General features: G+C 43.6%; 1 protein-coding gene across 1 annotated transcript in view; it reads left to right on the top strand.

Moving 5' to 3' along the window:
- The window catches only part of AUH (AU RNA binding methylglutaconyl-CoA hydratase), a 270,894-nt gene that overhangs the window by 32,035 nt on the left and 223,817 nt on the right, over positions 1–15,042 (top strand). Inside the window, exon 3 of the mRNA XM_073671019.1 lies at positions 7,306–7,393. Coding sequence (XP_073527120.1) covers positions 7,306–7,393 — 88 coding nt within the window. The remainder of the gene's footprint in view (positions 1–7,305; positions 7,394–15,042) is intronic.

Here is a 15,042-nt window from a genome sequence, read left to right as displayed (position 1 = left end):
AGATTACCATTATATTTTACATACATTTTTGGAGGATATAAAATACATCCCACTTTTTAGCTCCTATGGCAGTGGAATAAGGGGCAATGCTTTGAGTTGTTAGCTACGCTCCCCTGTGCCCCCAGCATTGGATCAGTGACTAATCCTCCTACACTGGAGGTGGCGGCTCTTTGTATTGCACTCATCCTTCTTTATATTGCACTTGTCCTATTAACCTACTAGGAAGGGTTTTAGATAAAATATGCCTATTTTGCTAATTGAAGGTATTTAGGAATTTTATTTATAATGACATCTTTTTATTCTATTCTTGAAGAGCCTCTGTATTCTCACATTAACTATTAAAAGACATAGAGGTAAATGTTGTTTTTAATAATCCACTCATACGACATTTAGCTAAATACCGTTGTTTTCTTTTCTTTTCCTTTTATTTGTAGAATTTGCACAGCATCAAAGGCCATTGTATAGCAGCAACCTTAGGTTTTAGCCTTCAGCATCCCTATATGGAGTCGTTCACACTTTAGCGTATAAAAATGATGTAAAACAAACTCCATGTGGCTCCTTGTGTGGAGTGGAAGAGCTGGTTGAGGCTTCTCCTTTAACACCTCTTGTTGTATGATGTTTTTTCTTCCTTTTCTTTAAAAGCGGTAACAAGTCAAATAGCGCTCCTTCCCTCCTGAGTCTTGTTGTGTAGCTACGTAGTACTGTACAGCCACATATTTGGTATTGTAGAAATTGCGTGACTTTGGTTCTACTTTTCCCCATTTCACCATGTCAAAATGTAAAATATGGGGCGAAAACAAAATTTTTGTGGTAAAAATGTAATTATTTTTTCTTCACTGCCTAATTGTATAAAATTCGGTGACACACCCATGGGCAAAAAAACATTTTTGTTTGAAAAAAGTAAAATTTTCATTTTTTCCTTCCACATTGCATGAATTACTTGGAAGCACCCAAATGGTTAATAAACTTCTTAAATGTGGTTTTAAGCACTTTGATGGGTGCAGTTTCTAAAATGGTGTCACTTTTGGGTATTTTTCTGTCACATGGGCCCCTCAAAGTCACTTCATATGTGATGTGGTCTCTAAATAAAAAAATAATATTTTTGGAAATTATGTTTCAAAAATGATGCTGTTGTAAAGTTAGACATGTGGGAAATGTTATTAACTATTGTGTGAGATTATAACTCTGGCTTAAGGTCATAAAAAATTAAAGGTTTGAAAATTGCGATTTTTTTATTTTTTTAAATTTTATTTATTTTTTTTTTTTTAAATTCCGGTATTTTTACAAGTACATGCAAAAAATATCGACCTAAATTTGCCACCAACATAAAGTACAATGTGTCAATAAAGGCAGTCCGAGAATCACTAGGATTCATTGAAGTGTTCCAGAGTTATTACCACATAAAGTGACACTGCTCAGAATTGTAAATTTTGGCCTGGTCATGAGGGTGAAAACAGGCTCGAGGGTGTGAAGGGGTTAAAGGGTTGTGAAGTTCTGTTGGTATCATAAAAACTACAATTAAGCTAGCTATAGATGAGATTGTGGACTTCTTTATCTTCCAACTCCCTCATACACATAAGTATTTGGCTAGGCAAAGTGTTTGTGCTTTAATTCTGAAGGCCTAGAAGGAATCTGTCACTGAGTTTTTCCAACCTAATCTGAAAGCAGCTTAATGTAGAGACAGAGACCCTGATTCCAGCGATGTGTTACTTATTGGACTGTTTAATGTAGTTTTAATAAAATCACTGTTTTATCAGCAGGAGATTCATGAGAAGACCACTAAACCTGCTACCAGGAAGTCCTCCATATTTATGAGCTTTGTCTAACCCTGCCACCACCACTGATTGACAGCTTAGGCCACGGCCCCATTATCAGTATTCGGTTAGTATTTCTTCTCAGGAGTGGGAGCCAAAACCAGGAGAGGAACAATCAGAGAAAAGGTATAATAGAAACAAGTCACCAATTCTGTATTTATCACCCACTCCTGGTTTTGGCTCCCACTCCTGAGGAAAAAATACTAATACTGATAGTGGGGCCGTGGCCTTACTGTGTACACTGTATATAGGCAGATAGCTGGCAATGAGTGGTGTGGGCGGGGTTATACAGATCAACATTCAGATAATTGATAGATTTGCAGCAGAGAAAACCATGATTTTATCAAAATTACAGCAAGCAGCCCAGTAAGCGCTGGTATCGGGGTCTCCTCTCCTACATTATGCTGCTCTCAGATGGTTTACCAAAATCCTGGTGACAGATGCTCTTTAAGCTGTTATTAGACACTTCTGGCAGCAGCTTTCTCCACTGAAAACAAAAGGGGCAGGTGATATTGGAATTCAATGTGTATGGTGGCCTCATGACTAGCGTTGAGCATTCCGATACTGAAATATCGGGTATCGGCCGATATTCGCGGTATCGGAATTCCCATACTTTTACAATATTGAATACCGGAATCGGAAGTTCCCATAATGCCTGCGCTCTGCAGTGTCTCTGAGGGATGACCAGCTGGATGGCAGCGCTCAGCTGCGATCCAGCCTGTCATCAGAATGCCATCCCAGCGTGAGAGAATTCTCCTGATTGTTTAAAAGCCGGCGGGCGGTAAAAAGCCGCCGGCTTTTAAACAATCACACAGCCCCATACTGCTTCCCCGCAGCCTCCCACCCCGATCCTCCGCTCCCCCCGCCACCTCCCATCCCGATAGTAAGTTAGGACCGGGTGGGGAGCGCAGCACCAGGGAGCGGGGAGCGAAGGACCCGGGCTGGGAAGCCGGCAGTGAAAAGACTTCACCGCCGGCTTTCCCGCCGGTTATTTCAAATGAACAGCTGAGGTATCAGGTGATGCCAATCAGCTGTTCATTTGAAGTAGCCGCGGTGCCCTCAGAGGGTTCATGTGAGTTCATGCTTGACTGCATTGCATGAACTCACATGAACTTTCCCACGGCCGCACAGGTCAGCCTCACCTCCCAGACCATCAGCCCGTCATGATTGGTGTGTGTGGGTGTCTGTGCGATGTGTGCGCGGTGTCTGTGCGATGTCTGCGGGTGTGTGCGTGCAGGCAAACATAGGCCGATGTGACACTACTACTCCCATCGGCCTATGTCTGTCCCCCGTCCACTCGTGCCAGCAGGATCAGCTTGATGGGAGCAGTAGTTCCCATCAGCCTGATCCTGCTATTTAAACTGCCCGATATGTTATTTTGGCCCCCATAGGTTTATATTTTTGCCCCTATACGTGTTTTTTTTTAGGCCCCTATATTTTTTTTTTGTTTTTGGTCCCCAATAAATTTTAAATACATGTCATTGGTGGCCAGTGGTTACCAAAAATAAATTAGTTTATACATTACCTGTCCCCGCCGATCGCCACCTAAAATAAAGTAAAAAATAAAAAACTACACCTATACTCGCCTAGACACCTAATTCCCTGAAGCCATCGATCTCCTGTAATAAAATATAAAATAATAAACCACAACCTTATCCTTACCCCTCTGTAGTAGTCCACGAGTGTCCCACGATGATCTCCAGTTTAGAGCAGCCACATAGAATGTGACCGCTCTGAACCGCCGCCACCGCTAGAATGACGAGGCCTTAAAGCAGCCCCGTCATTGCATAAGCGGGTTCGCCGGAGTTCAGGCAGCGCTGCTCCGGTTAGCTCCTTTACGGCCCCGCTGTACCGTGAGAAATTCCCACGGTACAGCAGTGCCGTAAAGGAGGTCTCCGGAGCTGCGCTGACTGAATGCACTCCGGTGACCTCAGTCAGTGGCTCCCGCTGCCGGGAGCGGACGTGTTCCCGGCAGTGTGAGCTTACAGCAGCCATGCACAGCTGTCACCATCTCCAGATGTGGCAGCTGTGCATGGGAAATCAGCGCAGGAACGTGGACGGGTAACTATTTTTTTTTAGTCAACTAAGAATTAAATAAAGTGGTGTGTTTTATTTCAAATAAATAATTTTTTTCTGGGTGTAGTGTGTGTTTTTTATTTTTAACACTTTGTAGGTTAGTAATGGGGGTGTCTTATAGACGCCCATCATTACTAACCTGGGCTTCATGGCAGCTGGCGCTGACATGAACCCCACCACTATTACCCCCTGCCACCGCTACAGGGCAGCGTGGAAGAACGAGGCTAAGCGCCAGAATTGGCGCATCCTGTGGATGCGCCATTTCTGGGACGGCTGACGGCTGGTGTTTCTAGCCTGGGATGGGGCCAATATTCATGGCACCCTTCCTGGGCTATTAATATCAGCCCCCAGCTGTCTGCCTAGCCTTTGCTAGCTATTAAAATAGGGGGGACCCCACGTAATTTTTTTGGGGGGGGTCTCCCATTTTAATAGCTAGTAAAGGCTAGGTATTCAGCTGGGGGCTGATATTAGTAGCCTGGGAAGCTCCGTGGGTATTACCCCCTTCCCAGGCTTCAAACATCTGCCCCAGCCGTCTGCTTAACCTCCGCTAGAGACTAAAATTATGGGGGATCCCACGCCAATTTTATTTTTAATAAGTCCTTTATTTTAACACTAAATGACACTTGAGGAGTTAATAAAGATGCAGTCCCTAAATTATTATTTATTTTTTAATTAATTTTTCCCAAAAATTTTGACGTGGGCTTTGCCATATTTTTGTATGCCAGCCAGGTACAGCATCCAGGAACGGGCTGCCCCCAACTCCCAGCTGCCTAATTGTACCTGGCCGAACACAACAATATAGGGAAGCCCTTTTTTTTTTTTAGTTATTTCATGAAATAATTTAAAAAAAATTGATGTGGGGCTTCGCACTATATTTGTGTCCAGCCAGGTACAGCAGGCAAGAACGGACTGCCCCCAGCCACCAGCTGCCTATTTGTACCTGGTCGGACACAACAATATAGGGAAGCCCTTTTTTTTTTTTAGTTATTTCATGAAATAATTAAAAAAAATTGACGTGGGGCTTCGCCCTGTTTTTGTGTCCGGCCAGGTACAACTAGGCAGCTGGGGGCTGGAATCCGCAGCGCAGGGAGGCCCAAGCTTTCTGTCGTCCCCCCCCCCCCGCTGCAAATTGCAGTCCGCAGCCACCCTGGAAAATGGCGCGTTCATAGAAGCGCCATCTTCTGGCGCTGTACCCAACTCATCCAGGGCCCTGGTGCGGTGGCTCACTGGGTAATAAAGGGGTTAGGGCCAGCTTGGCAATATCAGCTGGCCCTAAGCCCGAAATTCATGGGGTCACGCCAATATTAGACATGACCACCATGAATTTCTAGTAAAGTATTTAAAAAAAACACAACACCCAGAATAAAGTCCTTTAATTGAAATAAACACACAATTCTTTATTGTTCTAAATTAAACCATACTTACCATCACGCCCATTCCAGCTGAAGCCAACGATCTCCTGCAATAAAAGAAAAATAATAAAGCAACATCATCCTTACCTTTCCATGGTTCCCACGACAGCTTCAGCTCTGCTACATCGAGATGACAGGCTGGACCGCAGCAGAACGCTGCCATCCAGCCTGTCATCCCACAGACACTGAGAAGCGCAGGCTTGCTTGCGCTCCTCAGTGTCTCTCTGTGACGGCATCCAGATGAGCCGAGTTCATGTCCAATGAACTCAGCTCACCTCATGCACGTCACTGACAGCGTGGGAAAATTCTCCTGCACTCAGCGCTTCAGCGTGAGAATTCTCCCACGCTGTCAGTGACGTGCATGAGGTGAGCCGAGTTCATTAGACATGAACTCGGCTCATCTGGATGCCGTCACAGAGAGACACTGAGGAGCGCAAGCAAGCCTGCGCTTCTCAGTGTCTGTGGGATGACAGGCTGAATGGTAGCTTTCTGCTGCGGTCCAGCCTGTCATCTCGATGTAGCAGAGCTGAAGCCGTCCTGGGAACCATGGAAAGGTAAGGATGATGTTGCTTTATTATTTTTCTTTTATTGCAGGAGATCATTGGCTTCAGCTGGAATGGGCGTGGTGGTAAGTATGGTTTAATTTAGAACAATAAAGAATTGTGTCTTTATTTCAATTAAAGGACTTTATTCTGGGTGTTTGTGTTTTTTTTTAACTTTGACTATGGGGTTAGTAATGGGGGTGTCTTATAGACGCCTCTCCATTACTAACCTGGGCTTGATGTCCGCTGGCATTATAACCTGACATCAACCCCAGCTCTGTTACCCCACTGACACCGCTACAGGGCAGTGGGAAGAGCGAGGCTAAGTGCCAGAATTGGCGCATCCTATGGATGCGCCATTTCTGCGGTGGCTGACGGCTGGTGTTTCTAGCCTGGGAGGGGGCCAATATTCATGGCACCCTTCCTGGGCTATTAATATCAGCCCCCAGCTGTCTGCCTAGCCTTTGCAAGCTATTAAATTAGGGGGGACCCCATGTCATTTTTTGGGGGGTTCCCCATTTTGATAGCTAGTAAAGGCTAGGTATTCAGCTGGGGGCTGATATTAGTAGCCTGGGGAGCTCCGTGGGTATTACCCCCTTCCCAGGCTTCAAACATCTGCCCCAGCCGTCTGCTTAACCTCCGCTAGAGCCTAAAATTACGGGGAACCCCACGCCAATTTTTTTTTAAATAAATCCTTTATTTTAACACTAAATGACAAGTACAGTGATAGTGTTGATTACTGTACTTCTTATATATGTGACTGACATGTTTCTATCTATCTAATCTATGTGTGATGCTCTATCTTTCTGTTATAAATTGTCGGGTACCGCTGCTGAATTGCCGGCCGGCTTTTTTAAAGAGACAGTGCATGAAAACACTATTATTTTTTTAAATAAATCCTTTACACTAAATGACAAGTACAGTAAGCAACACTGTCACTGTACTTCATATATATGTGACTGACATGTTTCTATCTATCTAATCTATGTATGATTCTTTATTCTTTCTGTTCTAAATTGTCGGGTACCGGTGTATGCCGCTGATGAATTGCCGGCTTTTCGCGTAATACATTCTACATTATTCTTAGTTGTTTTACTTCATGTAGAATTAACCTACAAGGAAAGAAAGGGTTTATTTTCATTCCGATATTTGTGTCCCATTGACTAGCATTGGTTTCCGGTATCGGAATCGGCGATATCCGATACATTTTGGCTATCGGTCCGATCCGATACGATATTTCCTGATATCGGAAGGTATCGCTCAACACTACTCATGACTTTCTCCTGATGGCAAATGCCAGGGAAAATAGGGATAAGAGATTCTGTATTATTTTCCTTGTATGATTTAAACAGTTATACAAGTGCATGTGGAATAGCTGGCTATATTATGTAGTCAGACATCTATCTCCCACCATGGACTTCTGTAGATTACTTCTTAGACTCAAGTCTTTTTATTTTCTAGATGCTAAAGGCTGTTGATTCGCTGAAGAGTAACAACAAGGTGAGGACTGTGATCCTGCGGAGTGAAGTCCCTGGAGTGTTCTGTGCAGGTATGTAACCAATGAAACTGACATTTCACCTTTCTGATATTATATGTATATTAGCATTTCTCCAAAAGAAAGAAATCTCTCATGCCAGCCAACTCAGAGACTTTTCCAAAAGGGAGAGATCCATCTAGACATCTGTTTTGGGGTTCTTGCCCCTTGTTACAGGGCTGGTGATTGGCTGCGTGAGGTGCTTTGGAAACAGTATGTCATTGAAGTGTGGACGGTTTTTTTGGATGCAACAGCGCAATGAGGAGACAGTGGTACTTAACCAACAATATTTATTTGGCTAACACAGAAAATCTCACTGTGTGTGTGTGTGTGTGTGTGTGTGTGTGTGTGTGTGTGATATATATACAGTACTGACCAAAAGTTTGGACACACCTTCTCATTTAAAGATTTTTCTGTATTTTCATCACTATGAAAATTGTACATTCACACTGAAGGCATCAAAACTATGAATTAACACATGTGGAATTATATACTTAACAAAAAAGTGTGAAACAACTGAAAATATGTCTTATATTCTAGGTTCTTCAAAGTAGCTACCTTTTTGCTTTGATGACTGCTTTGCACACTCTTGGCATTCTCTTGATGAGCTTCAAGAGGTAGTCACCGGAAATGGTTTTCACTTCACAGGTGTGCCCTGTCAGGTTTAATAAGTGGGATTTCTTGCCTTATAAATGGGGTTGGGACCATCAGTTGTGTTGTGCAGAAGTCTGGTGGATACACAGCTGATAGTCCTACTGAATAGACTGTTGGCTGCTTTTTTCTTGCCATAATACAAATTCTAAGTAAAGAAAAATGAGTGGCCATCATTACTTTAAGAAATGAAGGTCAGTCAGTCTGAAAAATTGGGAAAACTTTGAATGTGTCCCCAAGTGCAGTTGCAAAAACCATCAAGCGCTACAAAAAAAACTGGTTCACATGAGGACCGCCCCTGGAAAGGAAGACCAAGAGTCACCTTTGCTTCTGAGGATAAGTTTATCCGAGTCACCAGCCTCAGAAATCGCAGGTTAACAGCAGCTCAGATTAGAGACCAGGTCAATGCCACACAGAGTTCTAGCAGCAGACACATCTCTTCAACAACTGTTAAGAGGAGACTTTGTGCAGCAGGCCTTCATGGTAAAATAGCTGCTAGGAAACCACTGCTAAGGACAGGCAACAAGCAGAAGAGACTTGTTTGGGCTAAAGAACACAAGGAATGGACATTAGACCAGTGGAAATCTGTGCTTTGGTCTGATGAGTCCAAATTTGAGATCTTTGGTTCCACCCACCGTGTCTTTGTGCGACGCAGAAAAGCTGAACGGATGGACTCTACATGCCTGGTTCCCACCATGAAGCATGGAGGAGGAGGTGTGATGGTGTGGGGGTGCTTTGCTGGTGACACTGTTGGGGATTTATTCAAAATTGAAGGCATACTGAACCAGCATGGCTACCACAGCATCTTGCAGCGGCATGCTATTCCATCCGGTTTGCGTTTAGTTGGACCATCATTTATTTTTCAACAGGACAATGACCCCAAACACACCTCCAGGCTGTGTAAGGACTATTTGACCAAGAAGGAGAGTGATGGGTTGCTACGCCAGATGACCTGGCCTCCACAGTCACCAGACCTGAACCCAATCGAGATGGTTTGGGGTGAGCTGGACCACATAGTGAAGGCAAAAGGGCCAACAAGTGCTAAGCATCTCTGGGAACTCCTTCAAGATTGTTGGAAAACCATTTCCGGTGATTACCTCCTGAAGCTCATCAAGAGAATGCCAAGAGTGTGCAAAGCAGTCATCAAAGCAAAAGGTGGCTACTTTGAAGAACCTAGAATATAAGACATATGTTCAGTTGTTTCACACTTTTTTGCTAAGTATATAATTCCACATGTGTTAGTTCATAGTTTTGATGCCTTCAGTGTGAATGTACAATTTTCATAGTCATGAAAATACAGAAAAATCTTTAAATGAGAAGGTTTGTCCAAACTTTTGGTCTGTACTGTGTGTGTGTGTGTGTGTGTGTGTATATATATATATATATATATATATATATATATATATATATATATATATATATATATAATAAATATATATATATTTATGTGTGTATGTATGTAAGTAATGCAGCGGCTTGCGGCATTACTGTAGTGGTCCAGGGTGTGTTTTGGCCGACCATGTACCTCCTGTGCACAAAGAAGGTCTGATCACATGACTGTGACATCAGCACAGGTCCTGTCTGTGCATTAGAGGATATATGAACCCTGGTAGATTTGAGACTGGTGTGAAAGGCGTGAGGCCTGTTCCCGTGTGTGGGACACCATTAGCCTGCAGAGGCTTAGTGAGGCCTAGAGAGGCCTGGTGAAGCCTGAAAGGCAGAAGCTGGATGTTAGTGAGAAAACATGCCAGTAGCCTTTGAAGGAACGAGGGCTGGAGACCCCCATCTGGGATGCCGTAAAGCCACAGTGGTGGCAGAACAAAACTGACTGAAGCAGCTAAAACCCGGCAAAGGTAAAACACTGCATTATATGGACGTTGCTATAAGTGACTTTGCTGGAGGCTGTAACTGGAGCCAAGTGGGCCTGTCTGCCACTTGAAAGGCTCCTGGACATTATATGTGTATGTCGGCGAGCCACTGAGTTGGACTCGGTGATAAGCAGTAGTGAAGTGTAATAAACTGCTGGATTGTGATATACTGGAAAACGTGGCTGGTGTGCTTTAATTGACCCGGTGCAGCGAGTGTCCCCCAACATGATGACTAGCGCTGCCTTAATATATATATGTATGTATGTATGTGTATATATGTATATGTGTGTGTGTGTACATGCGTGACTTGCACATTTACACATTGAGCACATACACATAAATACTCACACTTTTCAGCTAGATTCCTTCATGTGACATTACTTCCTAGGAGCCAGGGATTTCAGGTCCAGTGCTAGAGTAAGGCCATGGCCCCACTTTCATTATTTGGTCAGTATTCGGTTAGTACTTTTTCTCAAGAGTGGGCCCTGTACCCTCCAGCACTCATCCTGCATCCCTCCCTGTATATACACACACATACACATACACACACACACCGTGGGGGAAAGACTTATTTAATCAGCCACCAATTGTTCAAGTTCTCCCACTTAAAAAGTTGAGAGAGAACACCATACCTACTGTGAAGTATGGGGGTGGCAACATCATGCTTTGGGGCTGTTTCTCTGCCAAGGGACCAGGACAATGATCCTTGTACATGAAAAGAATGAATGGGGCCATGTATCAAGAGATTTTGAGTGCAAACCTCCTTCCATCAGCAAGGGCATTGAAGATGAAACGTGGCTGGGTCTTTCAGCATGACAATGATCCCAAGCACACCGCCAGGGCAACAAGGAGTGGCTTCATAAGAAGCATTACAAGGTCTGGAGTGGCCTAGCCAGTCTCCAGATCTAAACCCTATAGAAAACCTTTGGAGGGAGTTGAAAGTCCGTGTTGCCCAGCGACAGCCCCAAAACATCACTGCTCTAGAGGAGATCTGCATGGAGGAATGGGCCAACTTACCAGCAACAGTGTGTGCCAACCTTGTGAAGACTTACAGAAAACGTTTGACCTCTGTCATTGCCAACAAAGGATATATAACAAAGTATTGAGATGAACTTTTGTAATTGACCAAATACTTATTTTCCACCAAAATTTAAAAAAAAATTCTTTCCAAATCAGACAATGTGATTTTCAGGATTTGTTTTCTCATTTTGTCTCTCATAGTTGAGGTCTACCTATGATGTCAATTACAGGCCTCTCATCTTTTTAAGTGGGAGAACTTGCACAATTGGTGGCTGACTAAATACTTTTGGCCGCCACTGTATGTATATTATATATTTATCACTACACACACACACACACACACACACACACACACACACACACACACACACACACGCGCGTAAGCACTATATTATTGTAGAGAGTTCACAGGAACACTGATAATTAGATCATAATTAAGCAAGATCATCATGCCAGTATCATAGTCTTAAGCACGTGCTAATATCATGGATATACACTGCTCAAAAAAATAAAACACTTAAACAACAGAATATAACTCCAAGTAAATCAAACTTCTGTGAAATCAAACTGTCCACTTAGGAAGCATCACTGATTGACAATCAATTTCACATGCTGTTGTGCAAATGGAATAGACAATAGATGGAAATTATTGGCAGTTATCAAGACACCCTCAATAAAGGAGTGGTTCTGCAGGTGGAGACCAGAGACCACATCTCAGTACCAATGCTTTCTGGCTGATGTTTTGGTCACTTTTGAATGTTGGTTGTGCTTTCACACTCATGGTAGCATGAGACGGACTCTACAATCCACAGAAGTTGCTCAGGTAGTGTAGCTCATCCAGGATGGCACATCAATGTGAACTGTGGCAAGAAGGTTTGCTGTGTCTGTCAGCGTAGTGCCCAGAGGCTGGAGGCGCTATCAGGAGATAGGCCAGTACACCAGGAGATGTGAAGGGGGCCGTAGGAGGGCAACAACCCAGCAGCAGGACCGCTACCTCCGCCTTTGTGCAAGGAGGAACAGGAGGAGCACTGCTAGAGCCCTGCAAAATGACCTCCAGCAGGCCACGAATGTGCATGTGTCTGCACAAACTGTTATAAACGTGGTATGAGGGCCCGACGTCCACAGATGGGGGTTGTGCTCACAGCCCAAAACCGTGCATGACGCTTTGCATTTGCCACAGAACACCAGGATTTGCAAAGTCGCCACTGGCGCCCTGTGCTCTTCACATATGAAAGCAGGTTCACACTGAGCACATGTGAGAGACGTGACAGTCTGGAGACGCCGTGGAGAGCGATCTGCTGCCTGCAACCTCCTTCAGCATGACCGGTTTGGCAGTGGGTCAGTAATGGTGTGGGGTGGCATTTCTTTGGAGGGCCGCACAGCCCTCCATGTGCTCGCCAGAGGTAGCCTGACTGCCATTAGGTACCGAGATGAGATCCTCAGACTCCTTGTGAGACCATATTCTGGTGCGGTTGGCCCTGGGTTCCTCCTAATGCAGGACAATGCCAGATCTCATGTGGCTGGAGTGTGTCAGCCAATGAAGGCATTGAAGCTATGGACTGGCCCGCCCGTTCACCAGACCTGAATCCGATTGAGCACATCTGGGACATCATGTCTCGCTCCATCCACCAACGTCACATTGCACCACAGACTGTCCAGGAGTTGGCAGATGCTTTAGTCCAGGTCTGGGAGGAGATCCCACAGGAGATCATCCGCAACCTCATCAGGAGCATGCCCAGGCGTTGTAGGGAGGCCATACAGGCACGTGGAGGCCACACACAATACTGAGCCTCATTTTGACTTGTTTTAAGGACATTACATCAAAGTTGGATCAGCCTGTAGTGTGTTTTTCCACTTTAATTTTGGGGGTGACTCTAAATCCAGGCCTCCATTGGTTAATAAATTTGATTTCCATTGATGATTTTTGTGTGATTTTGTTGTCAGCACATTCAACTTTGTACAGAACAAAGTATTCATTGAGAATATTTCATTCATTCAGATCTAGGATGTGTTATTTGAGTGTTCCCTTTATTTTTTGAGCAATGTAATTGTTGAAGAAACACCCAATGCATACTAATCAAAAAGAAATCGGAGTGTAGACTTCATGTAATTAATACTTAAACTTTATTAATTAATGAAAATACATACATAAATACAAAAAACATAAAGAGAGGTAGATATGAAGAGGATACAAGGTCACCCGAGCAACAAAGCAGGTAAGTATGGGGTTTTAATGATATTAATGCGCATCCCCAAATATGGAATATTTCCAGAGTAGGAATACAACTCAAGGGCGCCACTGAGGAAATGAAACCTCTAATTCATACAATATACATGATTAGTGTTAATAATTCCAAAAAAATCAAAGTGCTTGTGCAAAATGACTCATTATACTTCACTTCTATTCAACAATGGTGGCAGACTAGAAAAATAGCAATATGCCCATAAAGTGCACAATAATCGTCACTTACCCATAAATATAATCGCAAGTGCGGCTTTCCCAGTAGACAACCCCAACGCGTGTTTCGCATTTGCTTTTTCAAAATAGGGGTATGAATGGATAGTGTCCTGTCTACTGTTTATAGGTCTTAACATTGTCGGTCAGCTGATAGCGCGTGTGGTGTGCATCCCCAAATGAAAGGAACGGTCACATTACACATTAGCAGGGCGCACGTCAGGGAGAAAACTCCCGATTTATGTCACGGACATATTCACTGCTAATTCGGAGGCCGGATGTGACAGAACAGTGGTGGGTTAGCACAGCGCACGTGGAAGCTGGCGGCCATATTACTGGTGATCAGTACAAATGTTTGCCACAATTCACGTGAGCTAGTGATGATGTATAAGATACAAGGGAAATGAATAAACAAAAACCAGCCAGCAGAACAGTAATTAATAAAGTGCAAACTCATTAGTGATCACCATAATAGTGAATATTATGACCCCACAATATATTGGGGATAGATAAGTGGTATACATAAATGTACAAAGAAGTGAAATTTATTATTATACAGTATGACATCAATAAATAGTCGCACTTGAATGTTGATCAAGATGGTGTCATATATTATGGGTAGCAGTAGCAAGGTCAGTACAGTAGATTATGACACTATCAGAACACAGTGACTAAATATATTATCTATCCAACATTCTATTATATACACTGTTCTTAATGTGCTTATCATCTAGCATTTAAGCTGAGACATAAAGGCATTAATAGTCGTTTAACGGGCGTCACTTTCAGTACTAGACCCGTCCCCGTCATAGTCTCTATAAACATTTCTGATCCTTACACTGGCCCTAGCGAGGGTCACTGGTATTTCCCGCTAGGCCGCAAGTCCTAGATATGCGAGTCACTGGGTATACAGTGTGCTCCTCACACTGGCTGTCTTGCCTGCAGCACGGCCCCAACCAACAGCCTGTACCGTACAGCTACGCTGGAAGTAACGGCCCACAGGAACAGTCCTCTGCTACAGCCAGATCGCCTCCCGAGCCTGGTTCAGATCTGGTCACTGTCTTCTGCTGAAGACAGAAGCAACACTATGCTCTCTTTAATGTCAATTCTCCATTGGGAAAACATGTTACTTTACAGTCCCATTCTTTCTTGTGATCTATGGTGGCTAGTTATATTCAATAAGAATGAAGTAAGGTATCTCATACCAGCCAAACCACAGCCTCATCTGAAAGGAAGACTGGTCCATTTAAAGCTGTTTCTGGGTTTTGAGCAGCACAGGGTGTGAAGGTGCGGTATGTGTGCACAGAGCCGTGTACATTACATACTGCGCTGTCCACAGATGTAAGAAGGGTGCCAGAGGTCGCAGGGTGAGAACCGGTGTCTGCCAGTTCCACACCCCTGATAAAAGATTGCTTTTGTGTTAACTTATTTTGTCACCTTTGCTAAACTTACAATTTTTAAAATAGAATATATTTGCATTAATAATCTTCATTTATGTAAAGCCACCAAAATCTGCAGTGTTTTTCCAATTAAAAGATCACTATACATGCAAAATGAATGGGCGCTGTAGCAGTAAAAGCTCACAATAGAGTTGTCACATTATTAAAAGGGTTTCCACGACTTTAAGGAGTCATTTATGCTGCTAGATAATTAACATTGAACATTGTTAA

The sequence above is a fragment of the Phyllobates terribilis genome, unplaced genomic scaffold, assembly GCF_046119375.1.
Source record: "Phyllobates terribilis strain yellow unplaced genomic scaffold, ASM4611937v1 Scaffold_1__5_contigs__length_1240528914, whole genome shotgun sequence".
NCBI classification, from domain to species: Eukaryota; Metazoa; Chordata; class Amphibia; order Anura; family Dendrobatidae; genus Phyllobates; species Phyllobates terribilis.
The sequence above is the reverse complement of the archived record's forward strand: the minus strand, read 5'-3'. Positions and strand labels throughout refer to the sequence as shown.